The sequence below is a fragment of the Lissotriton vulgaris genome, chromosome 11 (genome assembly GCF_964263255.1).
Source record: "Lissotriton vulgaris chromosome 11, aLisVul1.2, whole genome shotgun sequence".
Taxonomy (NCBI): domain Eukaryota; kingdom Metazoa; phylum Chordata; class Amphibia; order Caudata; family Salamandridae; genus Lissotriton; species Lissotriton vulgaris.
Window position 1 is genome coordinate 711,765,002 of NC_141699.1, and position 26,138 is coordinate 711,791,139.

Here is a 26,138-nt window from a genome sequence, read left to right on the forward strand (position 1 = left end):
GCATAGTGAATCCAGAAAGATTCACGCTGCAAAAGGGGGGTGGTTAAACCCCTCTCCCATGCCGGACTTTCCCCAGCACAGGGGCTGGTGTGCCTCTGGAACTGGTTCTAGCCGGCAGATGCATAGTGAGCACCGGGGTGCCACTTGCAGTCACCTTCCTCTAAAGCCCTGCCTACCCAGGATACACAAAACCCTGTCTGGGATGGTGCTAGCACCGCCCCTGACAGGAAACCCTTTGTCCAAGCCTCCCTCGCTGGAAGGACTCCCAGCAGCAAGAGGTCAGACTTGTGTCTGTGGTGGCAGCATCCATTTTGTGATGCTGAGGCTTGAGTTAACTTTAACCGGGGTTCACAGTTACATACATGTTGCGTCCCTCTAGAAGGGTGGAATGCTAACCCTGTCGCCAGAATTGGCGAGGGGTTAGTATTCCAATTCGTATGACACCTTACTCGACATGTTTTGATAAAGCGATACCAGAGTTGGCATATAACCGCGAGGATTATAATGCACTTAAGAGTATATGGTATGCGTCATCATGGAACAGCTATTAGGACTTGGTTCTGCAAGCTGCAAACGGGCTCAGCTCATGCCAGAGCACCATCTCACACAATTCCAAGCACTCTGCCTTCAGGATTGTCAAGGCCTGCCATAGGAGTGACTGATAGGAATCTGTGTGTCCATTTTAGGGTTAGATATAGGTATACTATATCTAAAGCAAGGGGTGATTACACCACCTTGCCCCAGCTGTCGTGCAGCCAGTTGTGTCAGATTTAGATGGCCAGCCAGGGGTGGCATAATACATGCTGCAGCCCCTGGTAGGCCCTGGGTACACCTATGCCCTGAGTTACAGGGTCTGATAAGGTGGCCCAGTACCAATTGGATATGTACCTAAGGTACAGGGAATCCATTTTAGAGAGAGCAGTAGGCCTGGGGACCTGAATAGCAGGGTCCCAGGTCAACTAAGTCGAAAAACCAGCAAAACACAAGGCAAAAAGTTGGGGGTAACCATAGTCCGGTATCCACCTTCCTACATAGAGTAGACAAAGTCACCTTCTTGTGAAACTTATCAGTGAAAAAAATAGATTTAACTCGGAGGTCCAGTATAGGCCTGAGAGTGCCGCCCTTTTTAGGTATTAGAAAGTATAGGGAGTACACACCGGATCCTTGACATTGTAAAGGTATGGGCTCTATAGCTCTCATTTGCAGAAGAGAGTAAACCTCCTGTTTGAGGAGGTGTAGCTGCTCTGGTGACATTTTGTATTAATGTTGAGGAGGAATGTTTGGAGGATTGTTGGTAAGCTGCAGGCAATAACCAGATTGGATAATTCCTAGCACCCATCTGTCTGAAGTTATTGTTTGACAGACAGGGAGGAAATGAGACGTCCCCAGACAGGTGTGGAATGATGTGGGGGGGGGGGGGGGTGGGGGGGGGGGTCTGTGTCCTTCATCTTCTCTAAGAAAGTGTCTACCACAGTACTAAACAGATGCGCTTTATCAAAAGGTAGATTTAAGATCGAAGCCTTGACTTTGGGTTTAAACCTAAACTTCTAAGCCAGGCGTGACTTCTTAACAAGACAGTGGTGTTGCTTGCACGAGCGGCAGGCGCATCTAATGGAAGTATTTGAAATTAGATTCCCTTCCTGAATTAGGTTATGTGCCATAGCCTTATGTTCATCAGGTAGAAATTGGAGCAATTGTTCCAATTCATCATAGTGCGCTGTAGTATCTAGCTGAGAGAGCCTGGGTATTGGCAATACGCCAGTGACCAACTGCTTGTGCAGCTACTCTTTTCGCGGCTGCATCTATTAGTTTAGATTCCTTGTCTGGATGAGGGGCATCTCCTGAGGTTTAGGAGGTTGCCAGTTTACGGGCATTAGAAATCAATAGGGAATCTAATGGTAATTGACCCTTGATATAAACTGGATCTGATGGTGCAGATGTATAATATTTTATCTAACCTTGGTTTAAGAATTCTTGCACTAACGGGATCTTTAAAAATGTTGCCACATGTTTTTGCATGTCCCTAAGCATAGGCAGTGTATGAGTGGATATTTGGGAAGAGCTTAGTGTTTCAAAAAGAAAATCCTCCTCAAGTGACTCTTTATGAAGCTGGATTCCATGACATTCAGCCGCCCTATTTATTAACTATGTACCCTACATTATCATCAGATGGAGAGGGTTTTGTAGGGTATAAGTCTGGCTCGTTATCTAAATTTGGATCTGTATTATAATCGTCCCATGGATCAGGACTCTTATACTCCATCCCTATCCCAATCATCCTGGTTGTCAGGTGATTGTGGTGGTGATGAATTTGTGGCTGTTATCAAGTGTGGGTTAGGAGGGGAAGGAGGTGATAGAGGAGGAGGAGATGGATTAGTACCAAACGTTTTCCCTTAAGAGGAATGTGGCAAGTGTCCTCCGTCTCATGGTTTGCTTTTTAATGGCAATTTTGCGTGAACATGTCCAGTTTTGGGATTGATCAGTTCCTTCTGTTTCGGATCCGGGTTTGTAAGTGACACGTCGACACAATGCTCATTTGATGGAGTAGGAGCTGTTTTTGGTTTCGGTAGCAATATTTTCGGCATTGAAGTGTTCAGATCCGAAGATTTTGGTTTCAGTACCGGAGGGATTGTTACCAAAATGTGCTTCGGTGTCTGTGCCGATTGTTTCGGGTCGGTGACCGAATGCGGCTGACTCGATCCCGAGCCGGAAGGCTTTAATATTGGTTTTGGTGGTGGGGCGTTCGAAACATTGTTACGTGCCAGCCTTGATCCGAAGGCAGAGGAGGGACCGGAGCCTTTTTCTTGGGGAGAGGTAAAGTTTGGGGCAGGGGAGGATCGGTAGTCACGGTACACTGACCCTGCGGGATGTCTTCGTCCATGTTGGACACAGAAAGGTGTTCTTATTCCTCGGCTCCTTGAGTGTCGAAGCCATCGTATTCTGAATCTTCTCCTTAGAGAGCCGGAGTAGAGCCGCTATGTTGTTGCACTTCATGAAGTCGAGCCAGATGGTCACGGAGCGTCGTCTTGGATCAAAGGATCTGCACACTTTGCAGTCTTGATAGTCGTGCTCTGGGAAGAGGCACAATTTTCACACTTTGTGCGAGTCAATCGCGGGTACGTGGTGTGGCGAAGAGAACAGAATTTAAATGGAGTCCGTTCCATCGACAAGGGAGCAAGCCCGATGCGGCTAGGCCCAACAGCCTACCACAAGGTTTCCTATAAAAAGATTTTCTGAATGATACGATAAGCGGAGAATGGAAAACTCAATCGAATAACAATACCGTCAAGGGTAAGTGTATTGCACACTGAGGGGAACCCGAGAAATGGTACCAAAGCGCAGCAATTCAAGTCCGAACCCGATGGCGGACAAAAACAATCCAACAATGGAGTTGATGCCCATGCGCACCATCACCGAAAAGAGTTGTCGCCTACCTCCTGACTGGAAAGACTTTTTTTGAAGAAAAACAAAAGTGAAAACATCCGGACCAAACACCAGATGGTAGGAGTAGGCAAAGCATGTGATCTACAGCTCACATGCCTCGAACACCCTTATTTTCTTTGTCACTAAGAATTTGTGAGTGGGTGAGACAAATGCTTTATGTCTTCCAAATGGGAGCTATTGAATAACTATAGAAACTTTACTCAGAAACCATCACTCTGTACACTGTGGAAAAAAGTTGGTGTCCTGACATCTACACATGTACTACTCAATATATTATCAATAAGTTTCTTGATTTTGATAGTGTCCCAACATTTTATTTACAAACACCTACAATCCCCCATTAGTTTTAGGAGGCACAATAAAAAAATATCATTACCATTGATAGATGTCTTAATTACAGAGTAGATACATATTGCACAGGTTTAATAAAGTCCTTCATAATTATATAGAATAAAAACAAATAACTGGGACTGAATATATCCATAAAGTGCAAAAACGGAATAAAGTGCAGTAATGCAATACCATTGTGCAGCATGAACAAGTTACTTACCTTCGGTAACGATATATCTGTAAGAAACAGTAGTTAGTATTAGATTCCTTACCTTAGAATATCCCCAGGCGTCAGTCTGGATCCGGAAACCTTTGCGTAGCAGTACCCCTGCGCGTCGGTAGGTGTCGTCTGCAGGCGTCCCCTGCGGCTCCGCGTCCGTCGTCGTGCACCGTGATGACGTCGCTGGAGTATATAGACGCCGCCTCCGCGCGCTGACGTCAGTTCTTTGTACACAGCTTTTCCGCGCCAGAACACGCAGAGCCATGTGAGAACCAACACTGGTGCCATTTGAAACTAGGGCCCTGAAAGGGATGCCCTTAACCCTAGGTATCAGTTCGCAGAACGGGGAGGATGGGTGGGGCGGTAAGGAATCTAATACTAACTACTGTTTCTTACAGATATATCGTTACCGAAGGTAAGTAACTTGTTCATCTGAAAGAAACAGGTTAGTATTAGATTCCTTACCTTAGAATAGATACCCCAGCAATACCAACCCCGGTGGTGGGTCTGCGAACCAATACAATCTTACACCAGAAAGTCCTGGAGGACAGAACGGCCAAAGAAGCCATCCCTCCGGACTTGACTGTCCAGGCAGTAGTGCCTCACAAAAGTGTGCAGCGAGGCCCACGTAGCCGCCTGGCAAATGTCCTGCAAAGGGACTCCCCCGCCCAGGGCAGTAGTAGCCGCCGTGGCCCGAGTGGAATGGGCCCTTAGCCCAACAGGAGGCTCCTTCCGAGCCAAAGAGTAGCACGCCTTGATGCACAGAACGACCCACCGAGATATGGTCCGTTTATGTACCGCCCGTCCCTTCTTTGCACCCACGTAGCCAACAAACAGTTGGTCATCCACCCGGAACTGGCGTGTGCGATCCATATAAAATGAAAGCGCACGTTTTGGGTCCAGACGATGGAGCCGCTCTTCATCCTTTGAAGGATGCGGAGGCGGGAAGAAGGAAGGGAGGGTGATGGACTGCCCGATGTGAAAAGCAGAGACAACCTTGGGCAGGAAGAAGGTCCCCTTTGTCCTTCTTGGGCACCAGAAAGTAGTGGGAATAGCAACCACATCCTACTTCTGGCCCAGGATCGCGCTCGATGGCCCCCTTGGCCAAGAGGGCCGTAACTTCCTCCTGCAGAAGTGACAAGTGGTCCCCCGACACACGGTGGTTCTGCGGTGGCATGGCTGGAGGAGTGGTCTCGAAGGGGAGGGAGTAGCCCCTTCGGACGAGCTGCAGCACCCACCTGTCCGATGTTATCGTGCGCCAGTGGGAGAGGTGATGGCGAACCCTGCCACCCACCGGCGTCACATGGGCCTGAAAGCACGGACTAGGAGGATTTAGTGGCGGATGCTGCAGGTGGAGGTGTGGTCTGACCTTGCCGCTGTCCCCGACCGCCACCCCGGCGGTTTCCACGGCCGCCACCGCGTTGATAAGTCTGTTGCGGCGCGTGGCTGGCAGCACTTGTGGGACCGCCCCTTCCTTGGCCACGAAAGGAGCGAAACGAACCCGTTTGCTGGCGCTGGGTCGAGAGACCCAAGGACTTGGCTGTGACTCTGGAGTCCTTGAAGCGCTCCAGCGCGTGGTCCGCTTTGTCGCCAAACAGGCGACTGCCATCAAACGGCATGTCCATCAATGCATTCTGGACATCTGCCGAGAAGTTGGCGGATCTCAGCCAGGCGTGGCGACAAATCGCCACCGTCGTGGACATCGCTCTGCCCAGTGAGTCGGTTGTATCAAGACCACACCTGATGGAGTATCTTGCTGCGTCTCGGCCTTCAATCATAGCCTTGCCGAGCTTAGCCCGTACCTCCGGCGGGCATTCAGGCAGCAGGTCCGCGACCGTATCCCACAGAGTGGGTGTAGCGGCCCAAGAGGCACGCGGTGTTGCAAGACCGCAGTCCCAGACTCAAGGACGAAAATACCTTTTTGCCATACTGGTCGTACCTCTTAGATTCCCTGTCGGGCGGGGCCGACGGGAATGCGGTTTGGGAAGTGGAGGCCTGGATCACCAGACTCTCAGGGGTGGGATGGGTGGACAGAAACTTGGGGTCGTCCGAACACGGACGGTGGAGTCTGGCCACGTTCCTGTCAACAGGCGAACCTGAAGCGGGCCTGGACCACGTGCCCAAAAGAACGTCAGTTAAGGCCTCGTTGAACGGCAGCAGTGGCTCCTGTGGGCATGACTGCGGTTTGAGGACCTTAGTGAGGATGTTAGTCCTCACGGCCGCGACGGGGAGCACAAGGTTTAGGGCCTTGGCAGCCCTCATCAACACCACTGAATAAGCTGCCCCCTCCTCCGAAGCCACGGTAGGAGGAGAGACAAAGCCAGGGTTGGGGGGAGTCGTCCAGACCACTGGCGTCACCCAAGTCACCCGTCCAGTCCACGTCGTACTGACACTCACGTGTCAGAGGGTCCTCAGAACACTCCCACTCCTCTCCGTAATCTACATCTTCACCATATTCGGAATCAACAATGTAGACCGGCTCCTCGGGGTTCACAGGCCCCATCGGCGTCGGACGACGCCGGTCCGACTCCGCGTCCGGCGTCGGAGAGGGAATGGGGGCGGCGCTGCCCGGCGCCGGAGAACCGGTGCCGCGCGGGTGCGGCGCCAGGGGTTGCCCCGATGGAATCGGCGCCGGAGAGGCCGGTTGACCAGCCGGCGTCGACCCTGAGGGCCCCTGCGGCGCCGGGGTCGGAGCCGTCGGCGGCGCCGGAGCACCTGACGGCGTCGAGGCAGGAGCACCCGAACCGCTAGGGCCCCCGGACGGGACCACAGGGCCCAAAGGCGCCGCGGAACCCGTCGGAGGAGACAGAGCCCTCATGGCCATGAGGAACGCCTCTATCTCCTCGGGCGACGCGCCTTGCCCAGGGACCGCAGGGTATGGAGCAGGCCGCGTCGGCGACTCACGCGGAGCCGCGGGGGTGGGGCCACCCGAACACCCGGCCGCGTCGGGGGGAGTCGGGGGTACGATGACGCCCCGACTTCTTGTGCTTCCTACCTGAGGAACCAGATGAATGGTGACGACTCCCGGAGCGCTCGTGACGGCTCCGCGACCGCTCCCTCGATCGCTCCCTTGACCTCCGGCTGGACCGGGACCGCTCTCGACGCGGGGCCGACACCCGGAGCTCGAGCAGCTTGCGGGACCGCTCCCGTCTAGCTTTATTCGTCAAGGCCCGGCAATCGACGCAGGCGTCCACGTCGTGGTTCCGGACCCAGGCACCGGAGGCAGAGTCGGTGATGGTCTGTGACCGACATCGTACGGTCATAGTCGTCACAGTTCTTAAAACCGGGCATCCTACCGGCACCGTAAGAAGAGTTCAAAAAGGATCAAAGATCAAAAACTTGGTCAAAAGACCGGAGTACTGCACTTCTCAAATCTGCGCTAACTGGCGCGGAATAAAGAAGAACTGACGTCAGCGCGCGGAGGCGGCGTCTATATACTCCAGCGACGTCATCACGGCGCACGACGCCGGACGCGGAGCCGCAGGGGACGCCTGCAGACGACGCCTACCGACGCGCAGGGGTACTGCTACGCAAAAGTTTCCGGATCCTGACTGACGCCTGGGGATATTCTAAGGTAAGGAATCTAATACTAACCTGTTTCTTTCAGATATGGCTGATTGAGCAACATAACTTTACAAGTTTTCTTTGTAAAATGTCGAGTGACTAAGTACAATAGTGCTCATTATGGCAAGGTATTACATGTTAGAAAAACATCTGGGCCCACTATTTTAGAATACCCTGCGCTGGATAATAATCCCACAAACAAAGTGAAAGTTTTGAGGAATTTGAATCCGTAACTGGCTTTCAAGATACTCACATAGAAATCCAAACTGTCTAATCTGGAATATCACAATATAAATTAGGAGTTGTTCGCTACTTCTGTGGATTCACATCTAACCCTTTTTGCAGACCGGACAGGATTATTCTTATTTAAATGAAGTGGGATACAATAAATCACTCATTTCAAATAAAACTATTTTGCAAAAGCAAGCAGCTCTAAAAACAAAATAAAAAATCATAAACTTCAGCGATAAAGCAGTGTCTATCTTCTCCCAGTTGTTGCACATTTCTGGGTAAATATCTGATTAATACTCAAATATTTCTTCCAAATTCCGGTTATCCTTATTTTTCGATTACATGGACCACTAACTCAACACCATAAACAGGACAAGGATTATCTTCTTAAAGGTGAGATGAAAAAGCATTGCAACACGTTTGTTTATTCTACCTCTCCACGTTTTCCACCTATCCCGATTAAGACGACAGTTGTTATGGAGAAGGTACTTATTCTCCATCTAGCTAATATTGTTTTATCAATGCCTACCTAGTTTACTAGCACCAAATCCTCGAGTGAGGTCAACACATTAATATAAAGAATAGAGGACTTTAATAACACTAATTTTTCCTTTACAGGAACAACTGAAGTTCCTTTTTCACACGTTTGCGGGAGTTTATTAAACTAAGAATATCCTTAATAAGAATATACTTAATATTATTGTATTTTAACACTATCAATTAACTTATCATAAAACGCATGAGAACAATGCAATGTTCTAAATGTAGTTGAGTACTGGGCAAATTATGCTGAACAGTATTTCTTCTCTTTGAAATAGGGTGATATAAAGTACTTAACCATGATCTAGACTGAGACTCTTGCCATATACATGAAACCATGGACTCTATTTTCATATTCTAGTTTTCTTATTGTAAATGTTATATTTGCAAAACAAATGTATTTGCTCTAGTGCCAAGCAGGCGCCTGTACATGCAGACATTGCTGAACTGAACACTAGTACAATGAACACACATTTTGAATATTCAATTATGTAAAACTCCTTAAGATCAATGGATATCATAGCGAAGTTAAACCTATTTAAATTTTGAATATTGATTTCACTTACCCTGCAAAGAATCACCACTGCGGGGGCACATAGCTGTAGGTTGGTGTTCCTGGGGCCCGATATGTAGGCATTGTGACTTGATGGGGGGCTACTGGGGAAGGAGAATGAGTGGTCAATAAAGTACCTGTAGGGGGAAAATGTACTAATCAATTTGTATTTCTGCCTAATTAAAGTATAAAAATCAGTCCATCCACAAAATATTACCTTTTGGTTATTCTGGTTGAGAAATGGTGCAAGCAGGACCAAAAAAAGAATGCTATTACTTTAAACGTTTGCCACTGGACTTAATGCAATGATCCTGCCCTTTGGCCCCCAACACCACCACCAGTATATCACCAACTATAGTATCCTAGACGCTCTATATATTTTCTCAAAGACTGCTGTAAAACATGGTTTAAGAGCAAAGGTGTGTGTGTGTGTGTGTAATGAAGATGGGAGAGTCAGAACCAAGTGCCCTAGAACTACCAAGAACAGAAATGTTAAAATAGCTACTTCTCCAACAGATGAAATAAAAAAATCTACTGACTTATGAAGAATCCACTAATCTCATTTGGTCTAATTTAATTATTTTTTTTGAAAAATATTTTTATTGCGAAAACATAGAAGGCACAGGTCCTCATAGCTTCTCAGGCCGATCAAGATTATCTACATGCAATGTTCAGGGTAAAACACAGCCATATGGGCCCACATCCCGGAGGTTGGGCGGCGTAGGTTCAGAGCATGCCCCAAGTAAACATAGCCGTACATTAACAATATGTATACATCATTGTATCCGCAGATTTTTATATATTTACTCTCTCCCTCCCATGTCCTTCATGTAATCCCACTCCTATCCATCTGGACCGCTACACTTTTCAATAAAACACTGTTTTAACATAATCAATCAATCATCGCATTTATATAGCGCACTACTTACCCAGAGGGTCTCAAGGCGCTGGGGGAGGGGGATCTGCTACTGCTCGAACAGCCAGGTCTTGAGTTGCTTCCTGAAGGCGAGGTGGTCCTGGGTCAGGCGGAGGTGGGTGGGGAGGGAGTTCCATGTCTTGGCGGCGAGGTAGGAGAAGGACCGTCCCCCTGTGGTGGCTCTACGGATGCGGGGGACGGCGGCGAGGGCGTGGCTGGTCGATCGAAGCTGGCGTTTGGGAGCGTAGAAGTTGAGGCGGCTGTTGAGGTATCCTGGGCCTTGGCTGTGTAGGGCTTTGTGTGCGTGGGTGAGGAGACGGAAGGTGATTCTCTTGTTGACCGGGAGCCAGTGCAGATCTCTCAGGTGTCCGGAGATGTGGCTGCGACGGGGGATGTCCAGGGTGAGTCGTGCTGAGGCGTTCTGGATCCGCTGGAGTCTCTTCTGGAGTTTGGCGGTGGTTCCGGCGTAGAGGGTGTCGCCGTAGTCCAGACGGCTGGTGACGAGGGCCTGGGTGACAGTCTTCCTGGTCTCGGTGGGGGTCCACCGGAAGATCTTACGTAGCATGCGCAGGATGTTGAAGCACGACGAGGAGACGGCGTTGACTTGTCTGGTCATGGAGAGGGAGGAGTCCAGGATGAAGCCCAGGTTGCGTGCGTGGTCTGTTGGTTTGGGTGCGCTGCCTAGGGCGGGGGGCCACCAGGAGTCGTCCCAATCGGCGGGTGAGGATCCCAGGATGAGGACTTCCGTCTTATCTGAGTTCAGTTTCAGGCGGCTGTTCTTCATCCATTCGGCTACCTCTTTCATCCCTTCGTGAAGGTTGGCTCTGGCGGTGACGGGGTCGTTGGTAAGGGAGAGGATCAGCTGGGTGTCGTCGGCGTAGGAGATGATGTTGAGGTTGTGCTGGTGTGCGATGTCTGCGAGGGGGCTCATGTAGCTGTTGAAGAGGGTTGGACTGAGCGAGGAGCCTTGAGGGACGCCGCAGATGACTTCGGTGGCTTCAGATCTGAAGGGAGGGAGGCGGATGTAGGAAGGTACATCCTGACTATGGTTGCCCCCAACTTTTTGCCCTGTGTTTTAGCTGGTTTTGGACATAGTCGACCTGGGACCCTGCCAATCAGGACCCCAGGCCTACTGCTCTCTCTTTAAAATGGATTCCATGTACCCTAGGTACATTTCCAATTGGTACTGGGCCCCCCTATCAGACCCTGTAACTCAGGGCATGGGTGTACCCAGGGCTGCCAGGGGCTGCAGCATGTATTATGCCACCCCTGGCTGGCCTCCTAAATTTGACACAACTGGCTGCATGACAGCTGGGGCAAAGTCGTGTAATCACCCTTTGCTGTAGATATAGTATACCTATATCTAACCCTAAAATGGACACACAGATTCCCATCAGTCACTCCTATGGCAGGCCTTAACAATCCTGAAGGCAGAGTGCTTGGAATCGTGTGAGATGGTGCTCTGGCATGAGCTGAGCCTGTCTGCAGCTTGCGGAACCAAGTCCTAATAGCTGTTCCATGATATCGCATACCATATACTCTTAAGTGCATTATAATCCTCGCGGTTAAATGCTATCTTTGGTATTGCTTTATCAAAACATGTCGAGTAAGGTGTCATACGAATTGGAATACTAACCCCTCGCCAATTCTGGCGACGGGGTTAGCATTCCACCCTTCTAGAGGGACACGACATGTATGTAACTGTGAACCCCGGTTAAAGTTAACTGAAGCCTCAGCTCCACAAAATGGATGCTGCCACCACAGACACGAGTCTGACCTCCTGCTGCTGGGAGTCCTTCCAGCGAGGGAGGCCTGGACAAAGGGTTTCCTGTCCGGGGCGGTGCTAGCACCGTCCCAGACATGGTTTTGTGTATCCTGGGTAGGCAGGGCTTTTCAGGAAGGTGACTGCTGAGTGGCACCCCGGTGCTCACTACGCATAGGCCAGTCAGAACCAGTTCCAGGGGCACACCAGCCCCTGGCCTGGGGAAGTCCGGCAGGGGAGAGGGGTGTAACCACCCCCCTCCTGGTCCCACCCATAGGCAGGACCTAGTCACCGGGTCAGCCCCCTTTTTTAGTATAAAGATAGGAGCGGGCCCCCTGTTCAAATTAGATCATCTTTGGAATCAAGATACCACTTTCTTCGAAAGGACTTCACGATTTCTTCTTCAAGATTCTCCCTTGTGGCTAAGGAGTAGTCACCCTGCATCAAGCGGGCACCATCCTAAAGAACACTGCGGTCTGCTGCAAGTCCTTCATCACGAATCCGACGACCCAGCTCGACGAGACCCGGCTTCCCTGGCACCTCTGACCTCTACTCACCTCTACAGCCAAGCTGAGAACCGTGAGTGCGACGAGACCTCGAGGGACCGACGATCGCCAAGACTGCACGACATCTTTACTGCAAGCCCACCGTGTCCTCCACTGGTGAGTGCTTTGGGGTCCGAGAAGCCCCGACCCTGCGCAGCTCCAGCACCCAAGGTCAGCCTCCCTGCATCTCCACGATCTGCGTGGGGCCCTTCTGCTGTTTGCTGTGCACCGCGTTGTTTGGCTACTAGCCGGCTGGCTTGTGGTCTTCTGAACGACGCCCGACGACATCTCTGCTGCTGGTCTGGTTGCTCCAGGCTGGCCCTTGCTTCCTTCTTCAAGAGAGGCACCCCGGACCCTCCTGGTCCACTCCAGACGCCATTTTGAGTCCACTGCGTGGGCTTGAATTTGCCAAGGCTTTGTTGCCCAATCCTGGGTCCAGCGACGCCGACAGCTTCTATCTTCGTGGGACAGCTCGATCCTCCATCCTGGTCGCCGACAACGCCTCCTGGTCCGTGAGATCTTCGAGCTCAAGCGTCACCCACTCACCTTGTCGAGGTGGCTACCATCCGGTGCCCTCCTGGTGCCCACTGACTACTGGCTAGTAGTCTCGAACTTGGTCCCCTCTGCTTTCAGGTGTCATCTATCTTCGAGATCCAGGCTTGGATCCAACTGAACTTTCTTCACTGGTCACCGGCCAGCATCTTTTCTTCCGGCTCCTGGTCCGTCTACGAGGATTCCCGACGTCTTTTCAGACCTATGCAGCTGCAGCCCCTGGGCTAGGTAACTTCGGCATTTCGGTGCCCCAGCATAGCCTCACTATCCAAGGGTCAGAATCCACTTTCGTTTTCTCCCTACCAGGTCGGGTTCGCCCGAGAACACTAACTTTGCTTTTACTAGCTACCTTAGACTTTGTCCCGCATCACGCGTGAGAGTGCACACTCTGCACCCGAGTCCCCTGGGCCTCCTAGAAGTAATCTAAAGATTCTATAGTCAAGTCCTAGTGATTCCAAAGCCTATTAGTACTGTACTTACCTGCTAGTAATTTCGCATTCCACTTTCAGAGTATATGGTTTTCCGTGCCCCTCGGGCATTTGTATATACTGTGCTAACTTAAGTATTTTCGTAAGAGTTTTGTTTTGTGCTTAGTACCCTGTCCTCATAAAGACTACAGGGCTGTTGTGATTCTAATAAATACACTGTTTATTTTCATAACACTCGTGTGGTGTCCTTTCACTTGGTATTCAAGGGGTATATGTGATGGTATAACAGCTGGCTTAACACGCCCTCTCGAGTCTTTAGCCTTAGACTGCTCGTATCCACGCTACTAGGATAGCTGGTCTATAAGGTTGACTTACAACCAATCATCAATAAGGGTTGTCTGGACTGATACATAGTGTTCACTAGAATAGTGAGCACTGCATATCAGGCCAACTTCTCACAGAAGCGGTCCCGCAAGCGACTCTAGCACGTCGCCGGTCGACCTTACGACCTCGCCGACGCCGGCCCCCAGGGTGTAGTTTGCGGCGCCGTCCCAGGACGGGCTTACCATCGATTCGGGTCTGGAGCCAGAGCGGCGCCGTATTCAACGCCGCTAGGAGATTTTTACTTCTACGACCCCGTCCCATCCTTTGACCCTGAGTCTCAGGAGATGGGTGGCGAGGAGGATTGGAGGGGTCCGAGGACCCTCTGGCACGTGATTGCCAGTGGTCTGGACACTTCGCCAGACACTGGTTTTGTCTCCCCTCCTACCATGTCTACGGAGGAGGTGGCTGCCTATAGTGTGGTGCTGACGCGGGCTGCCAAGGCCTTGGGCCTTGTGCTCCCTGTCGCGGCCGTGAGGACTAACCTCCTCACTGAGGTCCTTAAACCGCAGGCAAGCTAGGCTGAGCCTCTGCTGCCGTTTAATGAGGCCTTGTCAGACGTTCTTCTGGGCACTTGGTCCAAGCCCGCTACAGGTTCGCCTGTAGATAGGAACGTGGCCAGGCGCCATCGCCCGGCTCCGGGCGAACCTTGCTTCCTGCCCACCTACCCCACCCCGAGAGCCTGGTCATCAAGGCCTCTAACTCCCAGACCGCATTCCCGACGGCTCCCTCCGATCGGGAATCCAAGAGGTACGAACAGTATGGTAAAAAGATGTTCTCCTCAATTAGTTTGGGGTTGCGGTCAGTCAACACCGCGTGCCTCTTTGGCCGTTACACCCACTCTCTGTGGGACACGGTTGCGGACGTGCTGCCACAATATCCGGAGGGGGTCCGGACTAAACCCACCCAAGCCATTGTGGAGGGTCGAGATGTGGCACGGTATTCCATCCGGTGTGGGCTGGATACCACGGACTCGCTGGGCAGAGCGATGGCAACAACAGTGGCAATAAGTCGCCACGCCTGGCTGAAGTCCGCCAACTTTTTGGCTGATATCGAAAACACCCTTATGGACATGCAGTTTGATGGCAGTCGCCTCTTTGGCGACAAGGCAGACAGTGTGCTTGAGCGCTTTAAAGACTCCAGGGCTACGTCCAAGTCCTTGGGCCTCTCGGCCCCGTGCCAGCAATATGTTCCCTTTCGCTCCTTTCGTGGCCAAGGAAGGGGCGCCCCCACACGTCCTGCCAGCCATGGCCTGCAGACCAACATCCAGCGCGGTGGCGGACGTGGTAACCACCGTGGCGGCGGTCGGGGACAACGGCGAGGTCAGTCCACACCTACCCCTGCAGCATCCGCCTCGAAACCCTCCTAGTCCGAGCTTTCAGGCCCATGTGACGCCAGTGGGGGGCAGGGTTCGCCATCACCTCCTCCACTGGCGCACTGTCACATCGAACAGGTGGGTGCTGCAAATCGTCCGAAGGGGCCACTCTCTCCCCTTCGAGGCGACCCCTGCAGCCATGCCAACGCAGTACCACCGCGTGGCGGGGGATCACTTGAGTCTTCTGCATGAGAAAGTTGCAGCCCTCTTGGCCAAGGGGGCCATTGATAGCTTTCCTGGGCCAGAAGTAGGGTGTGGTTGTTACTCCCACTACTTTCTGGTTCCCAAGAAGGGCAAAGGGGGCCTACGCACTATCTTGGACCTGCGGAACGTCAATGGCTTCCTCCGGAAGGAGAAGTTAAAGATGCTGACTTTGGCTCGGGTCTTAGCTGCCCTGGACCCGAGAGACTGGATGGTAGCGTTGGACTCACAGCCCTGTCCTGCCGGCCCACCGGCGTTACCTGCGATTCACGGTAGGCCACGAGCACTTTCAGTTTACGGTGCTCCCCTTCGGCCTTACCCCTGCCCCACGGGTGCTCATGAAAGTGATGGCAGTGGTCGCAGCTCATCTGCGCAGGTTAGGAGTTTCAGTCTTCCCCTACCTCGACGACTGGTTGTTGAAGGCGGGCTCGCCCCAGACAGTCGTCAGCCACCTCCAGACTATGGCTGACCACCTGCACCTGCTGGGGTTCTCCATCAATGTGCCGAAGTCACAACTGTCTCCCTCTCAGAAGCTCCACTTCATCGGAGCGGTTCTAGACTCAGCACAGTTTCTGGTTTATCCTCCCGAACAGCGGGTTTGGTATATTCAGGCTCTGATTCCGATCATTCAGCCGTTATTTCGAGTCTCGGTCAGGTTGACGCTGCGGCAACTGGGGCTGATGGCCTCCTGCATCCTTCTGGTGCATTACGTCAGGTGACGGGTGCGGGCTCTGCAGTGGGACCTGAAGTTTCAGTGGGCCCAGCATCAGGGTAACTTGTCCGACCAGGTCTTGATCTCGGAGGGCACTGCAAGACAGTTGCAGTGGTGGCTCACGGACCGCGATTGGGTCAGCGGCAGATCCCGCTCCTTACCCCAACCGGAGTACGTAGTTGTGACGGACGCGTCCCTCCAGGGCTGGGGGGGCCACATGGGAGAGGCGGTTATCAGAGGCCTCTGGTCTCCGGCAGAGTCAGGCTCCACATAAACCTTCTGGAGCTGTGGGCAATCCGGCTTGCCTGATGGCATTCCTCCTCTCTGTCCGGGGGAGTGTAGTGCAGGTGTTCACGGACATCACCGCCATGTGGTACTCCAACAAACAGGGCAAAATCTGTATACGCCTCCAGGTGGAACAAATGTGTGGCATGGTGCACAGCAAAGGCTGTGGATCCCCTTTCTGCCCCTCTTTTGGAGGTTCTCTTCTTTCTTCTCTCTTGCCCAGCAGGACTTTGCTCTGGGAACTATCAAGGGCTACCTCTGCTATTTCCGCCTTCTTAAGCCTCCCTGATCAGCCCTCTTTGTTCAAGTCCCCAGTTGTAAATAGGTTTTTGAAGGGCATCACTCATAGGTTTCCTCCTGTTCCTTTCGTGATGCCTCAGTGAGACTTGAACGTTGTTCTGACCTATCTGATGTGCGCTCCTTTCGAGCCACTTCATAACTGTCCTCTTCGTCTCCTTACTCTGAAAACTGCATTCCTGGTTGCCATCACCTCTGCCAGGAGAGTGAGTGAGCTCCAGACTCTTCCTCTAAGCCTCCCTTCCTTTCTGTCCATCCGGACAAAGTTGTCTTGCGGACGCGACCCTCTTTCCTGGTAGTCACAGCCTTCCACATCGGGCAGTCCATCACCTTGCACACCTTCCTTCCGCCTCCGCAACCCTCGAAAGAGGAAGAGCGGCTCCACCGTCTGGACCCAAAACGTGCGCTCTCATTCTATCTGGATCGCACACGCCATTTATGGGTGGATGACCAACTCTTTGTTGGTTACATGGGCGCTAAGAAAGGTCGGGCGGTGCACAAGCGGACCATCTCTCGGTGAGTTGTGTTGTGCATCAAGGTATGCTACTCTTTGGCTAAAAAGGAGCCTCCTATTGGGCTGAGGGCCCATTCCACTCAGGCCACGGCGGTTACTACTGCCCTGGGTAGGGGAGTCCCCTTGCAGGACATCTGTCAGGCAGCTACGTGGGCCTCGCTGCACACGTTTGCAAAACACTACTGCCTGGATAGCCAAGTCCGGAGAGTTGGCTTTTTCGGCCGTTCCGTTCTCCAGGACTTTCTGGTGTGATCATTGGTTCGCAGACCCACCACCGGGGTTGGTATTGCTGGGGTATCTATTCTAAGGTAAGGAATCGAATACTAACCTATTTCATTCAGATGCACAAGTTACTTACCTTCGGTAACGATAAGAAACAGTAGTTAGTATTAGATTCCTTACTGCCCCACCCATCCTCCCCGGTCTGCGAACCGATATCTAGGGTTACGGTCATCCCGTTTCAGGGCCCTAGTTTCATGGCACCAGTGTTGGTTTTTATCACAGCTCTGCGTTTCTGGCGCGGAATAGCTATGTACAAGAACTGACGTCAGCGCGCGAGGGCGGCGTTTAAGTACTCCGGTGACGTCATCCCGGCACCAACGACGCAGACAACGGACGCAGAGCCGCAGATGACGCCTACCGACGTGCAAGGGTACTGCTACGCAAAAGTTTCCGGATCCAGTGACGCCTTGGGAATATTCTAAGGTAAGGAATCTAATACTAACTACTGTTTCTTACAGATATATTGTTACCCAAGCTAAGTAACTTGTGCTGCAGGTGTAGACTAATATCCAGCACATGTAGTTGGTTTACATGCCTCATGCAGGATTTGCAAACGCTCTTCCAGAAGTTTTGCGTTAAGGTGCCAGTTCACTATGTTGGAGTGGTCTGCGGTCTGAGCTGATCATGATGCTGGGATAGAATATTTTTAGTTACTCGTGTGATACACAGACATCCCCAGCAACAGAGTACCATGATGTCTTGGACCATGCTGGTATCATTAGAGTGAATGTCACTGACACTTGCCTCATTTTCAGGACCACATATGTAATCAGAGAAGTGGAGCAAAAATCATAGGCAAATATCCCTGAACAGTTCATCCATAGTGCATTGCCCATGGACTGTGGATGTGAGTAACTCCAGGCAAAGCTTTTCCAATTTGTGTTTTCTGCAGTGGCAAACAAATCTATGGTGGGAATGCCACATTCGCGAAAAGTACAGTTGCAGGATTTGGGGAATAATTTCCCCTCTCATGGACTTGTTGATGTATCCTGCTTAGCTGGTCTGCAAAACAGTCGTACAGCCTGGAGGATGCTTCAAAAACAGTACCTGGTTGTGACCGGCCCAATGTCATATCCAGAGCCAAGGGGGTGGAGAGTAAAGTTTATGTATGCAGTGCCCATCATATTGTCTCTCTTTATTGTGACTGTTTGGCTTTGAATAAGTGCATTAAAAAAACTTTAAGAGCCAGGCAGGTTGCCACAAGTTCTAAGTAGTTGATGTGACAGCTCTGTTGTGGCAACGAGTTCTGCGTTTGAGATGTGCTCCGCAATGCACGAGTGAAGCGCCTGAGGTAATGGTTCCTAGTGGAATTGGGTTGAGAAAAGGCCTGCCCAGCAACAAAAAGCCTCAGTTCAATCACAGGAGAGTGTGTTGCGTTTTGCTCTTTACCAACACTAGATGCTACTGTATGACCCTCAGCCTGTGACAACTGCCTATACACCCTTGCAAAGGGCGCAAGTTCAGTCTGCATGCATGTAGGAATCTGGCTCTGTATATACTATACCAAAGTGAGGTATACTCTGCACAGAGTCCAGTGGAACCCCAAAGGTAGGCAGAGGTAAAGTTAGATAGCACCTCACTCTATTTGTGATACTGTGGTCGAGAAGTAAGGCAGCATCAGAGGGCTGTGTTAAGCATTTGTTGTACACACTTAGTCAGCAAATTTATTCACACACTCAAAGACTAAACTTCAGACCAATAGTTTTTGTATGAAATTATTTTTAGTGATTATATTTTCTAGAATCAAGCAAGCAGTAAATATACAGTTGTAATCAGTTTACTATCTTTTTCAGGTGGTACTGAGGAAGAAGTAGAGCCTGCAAGGGACTTCATGGCAGCCGCCACAATGATGGAATCCGCAGGAGGATCCGATCTGAGGAACAAGGGATCCTCTGCAGGGGCCTTGTACTTTTTGGCTATCCGAGATGGAACAGATCCCACCACTACTGGTGTGAGGAAAGTAGCCATAGCTGGTTCTAGGAGGCCGGGGACCAGGGGCAGTAGAGGCCTGGGCGCTGTGCGATAACGGAGGGTATCAAAAATCACAGAAGTGGGAACCACTGGAGTGTGCAGCGTAATATTCTGCTTTTTTGCTCCCCTGCCCAGCACATCGGAGAAAGTCGCGAGGTCATCAATTGGAGAGACTCGGGAAGGAGGCGTAGAGGAGTAGGTCGGAGAGTAATATCGGTAAGACGACCTAGACGAGGACGACCTTGTGGAAGATCTTGTACGCCGCCTCTTATGGGATCTGTCACGATTCCTGCTGTGACTGTCCCTGGACCTAGAGCGATGTCTTGATGGAGACCTCGGTCTTGGCCGGATTGCAGATCTTGGTCTAACAGGTGTTCTTGGCCGCACTGGAGAACGTTATCCGACTCGAGATCTCGGCCTGGGTGAAATCCTGGGACTCCGAAGAGATCTAGATGGTTTGGCTGGAGTCTTTGCCTTAAGACGGGGAAGATGTACGGGAGTAATCCGAGCCCGGACTACTCTGTCCAGATACAGCCCCTTGTGGATGTTGAGACATCAAGCTGCCGGCAGATCTGGGCAAAGATTCTGGAGAGACCTGCACGATGTTCAAGCCAGGAGATGATGATTTGCCTCCTGAAGTCTTAGAACCAGGGGACTCCACCTCTGCCGTCACTTTATCCCTCGACAGCTAAATCCTCGACGTCGAAGACGTCTGGGTGACTAGTGGCGTCGAGCGGTGTCTTGATGCTCTCGACGGTGATCGATCACGTCGAGAAAGGCTCTCCTGAGAACCTAGACGTCGATCAGGTGGAGATACTCCATGACGTCGTATCGACGACGACTCTCGATGTCGTGTCGACGATGACCTTCCTCGACGTCGCGTCGACTGCGACCTTTCCTGGCGTCGACCTCCTTGACGTCGAAGGATGGGATCTGACAGTCCCTCTCGACGGCGGCCAGCTAGTCAGCGGCGACCTAGATGCCGTCCTAGCTCTCGACGCTGATCCCCTCCGGGGCGGCGGAGAGTGTCTCGACGACGACGGAAGCCTCGACGTCGACGGAGACTTAAATGTAGTAGCAGCCATGGACTTCGAGCCCGAAGCATGGTGCCTCGACGCCGACTTAGTTGACTGCGGCGGAGATCTTAGACGTCGTGAAGATGATCTGGGCCTTTTCGACGGCGACCTCGACGGAGTTCTTCGACCTTCATTCCTCTTTCTGGGGACAGGAGAAGTGGAATGACGCCGTTTTTGGCCGTGCTTGCTTGTAGGAGAAGATCTAGGGGCTGTGGAAGCACCCACCTGGTGACTTTTGTCCATCTCCTGCATGGCATGAAGTCGAATCTTCTCCCTGTCGCGAAGAGTCCGACTTTTAAATTTTTTACAGTGATGGCACTGATCAGGAATGTGTGAAGATGGAAGGCACACAATACACACAGAATGTGGGTCAGTCAGAGCCATCTTTTTGTCACAAGAAGGACATTTCCGGAACAGAGCAGGCATTCTGACAGGAAATTCTTGTGGGTTACCACAGAAAAATAAATCAGAAGCCTTATTTATTCAAAAAATGTCGAAATATAAGAGAAAACTCTCAAAAAAACTATTTCAGTTGAAAACCGAAGAGCTCAAGCTCCAGGATCCTCACAGAAGGAGCCGGAAAAAAGAACTGACCCAACTGTCACCTGTGGAGCGGGATTGCCTTCAGGTCTTAAAGGCACGGTACCCATACTCTAATGCCTTAAAGGCAAGGTGTCAGTTTTCTTTGTTTGCTTTATACTCTACTGCAGCCTACTGGCAAATGCCTGCAATTACAGGTTTTTCCTATGGCAATAAAGCATTGTTGTATACAAATGTTTTCTGCTCTCTTTCTTCCTTAGGGTTTGGAAGAGTACTACTGTATGTATGCTAATTTATGTAATTTTGCGGTAAATTTTGCCAGTTGGGAAAATATATATATGTATTTTCTTTATGCTCCGGAATCCCGCACATGGGCGGGGATTATTCATAGATTATGACTATTGATGAGTATCCCCTGGATGAGAATTTGTAATTACAGTACAGAGACTTGAATGGGTTTTTCAGTAAAATTAAGGTAAGTTACTTTTGAGATTACTTTTCTTACTCAAAGTAGTATACATGGATACTACTCTGGGACATTTGCTGTGAACAGGTAAGTAAAATTGTTTGTTAGTGCAATTTTAAAGAATTCCTTTAGGTTTTCAAACCCTACACGTAGAAACTTTCCCAAGAAAAACAGTCAATGTTATCCTATGGAGGAAAATAGGGTTATCGGTTTTAAGCTAAGTATTTGGTAGTGGGAGTTGAGGTCCTGAGGGTAGACTCAGAGGGGCCCCCAGAGTCAATGATGCACTCTTGTTACACCCTCAGCGGCACTAGGGTGGGGGTGGGTGCAGAGCGCGGAGGCCCAGTGTTATCCAATGGGGGATAAGGAGCCTCCGGTTTGTGGCTGCTGACTAGCAGGCCACTTGGTTGTGGGAGCAAAGCTCCTGGACTTTAGCTCAGGGCAAATGGGGAAATCAAAGCAGCACCAAAGGTGCACCCTCAGCGGCACTAGGGCGGCCGGGTGCAGGTTTGTCGTCGGATGCCGTGTTACTTTCAATGGGGAGTTTCCGGTTTTACCACTATGAAAGGTAAGTTGGGATGCTGAGGGTTGTTAGACACAGTTGGTTGGGTCACCCAAGGGCATGGGGTGTTTGGTGCAGGGGTGCCTTTTAGGGTTGGATCTTGGCACCTCGTCCCAGGATGTGCATTATTTCAGGCCCCCACAGCAGCAGTCTCTCGACCAGTGGGTCCAGAAATATGTCTGGTGGGGGCACCTGGCGAGCAGCCACGCCTGGACACAAGTGGTAGGTCGTTTTTCAGGGGGCATACCTAAGATGCCCTCAGGGTGCAATTTTCATTACACCCCACACTGGCATTAGGGTGGGTTTAATGTGCTGAGAAGTTTGATACCAAACTTCAGTTTTCAGTATAGCCATTATGGTACTGTAACGTTCATAATGACAAACTCCCAGCACCATATACTCCTAATGGCATTACTGCAGGTACAATGTCTAAGAATTGGCTTTGACACAGAAGGGGTATAGGGCTCATGCACCTTTACCCTCACCACTGGTATAGTGCACCCAGCTAGAGGGGTGGCTGGTCTACGCCTGTGTGCCCCATGTCGACTCTTCACTTAGTTCTCCACCAAAACACGCAGCCTGCAAAGGCAGCATTTGAGTGTAAAGTTACAGGGCCTCCAAGGCTGGCACAATAAGTGCTGCAGCCCTTAGAGCCCTTTCCTGGTCACGGTGCCCTGGGTACTCGTGGTACCATTTACCAGGGGCTGACCAGTGGCCAAAAAGTGCCCATTGGGCTTGGTATTCAATCCCGTTTTTAGGGAAAGAACATAGGCCCTGGGTACCGGATTTACAGGAGCCCAGGGCACACTCAGTCAAAGCACATCAGCAAAAAGTGGGGGCAACCATGCAGAAAGAGGGCACTTTCTCACACACAGCATTACTATCTTGAATGTTTCCTCCCTTAAGGACATTTGTTCAGGACCCTGAAGTCTATGCTCAGTCTCAGACCAACTCCCTGCTACATAATATTAATATACCTGGAGTAAGATCTCTGCCCTCTTCAAGCAGCAGAAACAAATTTGCTGCATATTAGGTCATTTCAGAGAGCAGAGGTAGTCTCCTATGCCGACGACACGCAGATACGGATGTCTCTCGCCCAACCGGTCATCTCCGCTGCCTCTAATTTTAGACACTGTATGGAGGCAGTTGCTCAATGGATGATTTGCAATTCATTGAAGCTTAATGGCGAGAAGACATAAATTCTGGTGTTCGGAGGAAAGGAGGACATTTGGTCGGCGGAATGGTGGCCTACATCCCTGGGCGTCTGTCCGACACCCACTGCCCTGGCCAGGAACTTAGGAGTCATGATTGACCCTATCCTGGGGATGGGTCAGCTAGTTAACAGGACTATTTCCACATGCTGGGGCATAATAAACATCTTGCGGAAGATTAAACACTACCTGTCCCCACAAGCTAGAAAGCAAATTGTAATAGCATTAAAAGGCTCAAGACTGGACTATTGTAATGCCTTATATTTAGGCATTAACAAGGGTCTGTTACTGCGACTTCAAATGGTGCAGAACGCCGCTGCCAAGTTTGTACTGGATCTACCTAAGCGGGCTTCTGCCACTGCTGCAAGAAAGACACTGCATTGGCTTCCGATTGAGGCCAGGATCTCCTTTAAGTCCCTGTGTTTGATCTATGGGGCTTTGGCTACAAATAGATCTGGAGGCCTAAAGGACCTATTGGTTCCTTATACCCCTGCCAGAACTCTGCGCTCCGGTAATAAATCCCTGCTATCAGTCCCCCGTGTTCGTAGAGCCAAGTGGGGTGACAGAGCCTTTTCGAGTCTGGCTCCAAAGCTCTGGAACACTGCCGGCTGAGACTAAATCCCAACCCTCAATGCAAGCTTTTAGGAGGGCCCTCAAGACGTGGCTATTTGCCAAAGCCTACCCTTAGCTCTGGATTTGCCTTTTATGATTCATTTTTTGGTTAGGCGCCTTGATGCCTTCGGGCTTAGTAGCGCATTTATAAATTTCATTTCATTCATTCATTCATTCACCTCAGGCATCAAGAGATTAGTGAGTGGGATGGGATAAGGAGGAGAAATGTATGATTGGCGCCTTTACTTAAAGCATAGATTAATTTTGTTTTCACAGATAATGATATTTGGGGATATGGGGAAAAGACCTCTTAGAAGTAGCGCTGCTTATTTTTCTGAGATTAGATACACTGATGAATAGTGCAGTGTTACCAGCTTAATTATCGCCTAGGAGAAAATCTTGAAAGATTTACAACCCTCTGTACTTTGGGGTGAATCCTCTGGTCGAATAAGCATCTGAAGAAAAGGACTGGTGTAGACAAAAAAATCTGTATTTTCGGGGATGGGGTGTGTGTGTGTGTGTGGGGGGGGGGGTGTGTGTTGGGGGTGGAATTTGACACGAAAAATAAGACTGATATTCCATTTCTCTCAGTAATTTTTCTGATTAGCTCTCCTGCAGCAGCCAAGACACGCCAATAATTAGGGATAGTAGGAAAGGTAAAACAACAAGAACAGCTTCTAACATTTATAGTAAAGGTATATTAAAAACTACATACAGACAATTGTATTAAAGAATGTACATTCTTATTCTTATATTTCATTCTGATAAATACATGCACAAAACAATTTGCCAGAATACCTGCTGACATCGCCATTGTGGTCCCAGCTACCATTCCCATTGTCATCCCGTTTCCTCTTTGAGGGTGCATGGGCGCAGGGTACATGGTTGCAGGCATGCCATTGGGTTGTACAACTGTAGTATGATGAATTACATGAGGTGGCGCTGCATACATAGGTTGTGTGTAGTATGCGCTTTGCTGTTGAAAAGAAAAATATAAAATATTTGAGTCTCTTTATCTGGGTAGGTTTAGAGCGCGATTCACTACAGCTTTTAAGTATTCACCACTGCCAAATGATAACATGCGAGTATTAACGCTCAACTGTCAAAATAGGCACATATCTAGCATATAAACTATAATTAGTAAGTTCAATACTATAAAGTATGAGTTTGATTTTTATCGCAATTGTTTTAAGTATTTCTTGGAGTACAATCTGGAAAGCGCGGATATTCCATTACCATTTCACTAAGCATTGCAAGACCTCAAAGTTATCTTTAAAATAAAGAAGCTTATTATTGCCCATCAATAAACGTGAACGTACACAAGAATGAAATTCATTTAAGATTCTGGTTTACATCTGCCATGATAAATCAACTTCATTGAATCAGACCTGCAGTTTTCCTTACAAGACAGATTTAGGGCACACCCACATGAGCTTAGATACTTAACTGGCAAGAGCTACTTTGTGCTGTGTTGGACACATGCGTGAAAGAATAAGTAGCAGAGTGTAAAGCGAAGCTTGACGTCGCTCTCTCACATCAGGTAGTGGAGCCCAGGAGCAGTTATATAGTCTGACAAGAGATACAGAGGTCTAATACACGTAAATTACATCTAACAAGGCAGCATCATAGAAGGATGCACCATTTGTCATTTTGTGGATATGAGGGGTAATATTTTCAGGCAAAAAAAGGAATATGCTACTTACCAGTATGCATCTGTTCTTGGCATGTAGGGCTGCTGACATTAATATCTTGTGCATAGATCGCCGCCTAGTGTTGGGTCCGGATGATTGCACTTTGTTGTCTTGGAAGAGTCTTCGAAGTATTACGAGATAGGGGACTCCTCCCTTGGACTACAGTGCACATGGGCATCTTCTCCATCCTCAGATTGCTATCTCCATCTTTGCCACAATGGCGAAACACAAAGTAAGAGATGGCCATGCCAGAGATAATGCTGCAGCTGCTACAGGCACCAGGGGCGGCTCTAGGCTCATGGTGGCCCTGGGCAGGGAGCTTAGGTAGGGGGCCCCGGAAGAGTGGGTCTGGGTGGGGCAGAGCCCCTCGGAGCTCAGGAGGAGGGGGTTCAGGGTGTTAGGAAGTGGAACAGAGCCGGAGGCTGCCAAATCCCTGCCAGGGGCCGCAACACATGTGTATCCATCCTAAGAGGAGTATTATATTAAGGATATATATTGGCGTGGTGGCCCCTGGGGTTTGGTGGCCCTGTGCAGGTGCACAGCTTGCACATGCCTAAGGCCGCCCCTGCAGGCACCGGGGAGGAGGGTGGGCGATATGAATGTCAGCAGCCCTACATGCCAAGAACAGATGCATACTGGTAAGTAGCATATTCCGTTTGAGGCATGTGGGCTGCTGAATTCATATCTTTTGCATAGATTGTAGATCAGTATCTCCTCTAGCAGTGGCTACCTGTGCCAGTTGCAGCAGTTTGAAAAAGAGTTTTGAAGACAGCCTGGCCTACAGCAGCTTGCTGTTTTGTTTGCACATCTACACAGTAGTGTTTTGTTAAAGTGTGTATGGTGGTCCGTGTGGTTGCCTTACAGATATCTTCAAGAG

General features: G+C 50.2%; 1 protein-coding gene across 8 annotated transcripts in view; it reads right to left on the reverse strand.

Annotated features, from left to right (window-relative positions):
* Nucleotides 1-26,138, reverse strand: part of FAM168B (family with sequence similarity 168 member B) — a 218,470-nt gene that overhangs the window by 53,590 nt on the left and 138,742 nt on the right. For 4 of the 8 annotated variants that reach the window (XM_086943796.1, XM_086943798.1, XM_086943797.1 and 1 more), the window contains exons 5-6: nucleotides 24,369-24,546; nucleotides 8,896-8,986 (exon numbers count right to left, since the gene is read on the reverse strand). In XM_086943796.1, coding sequence (XP_086799922.1) covers nucleotides 8,907-8,986; nucleotides 24,369-24,546 — 258 coding nt within the window. In that variant the 3' untranslated portion in view covers nucleotides 8,896-8,906. Of the gene's footprint in view, nucleotides 1-8,895; nucleotides 9,020-24,368; nucleotides 24,547-26,138 lie in introns of all 8 variants that reach the window. The other 4 variants (XM_086943792.1, XM_086943794.1, XM_086943793.1 and 1 more) reach the window with 1 other exon arrangement.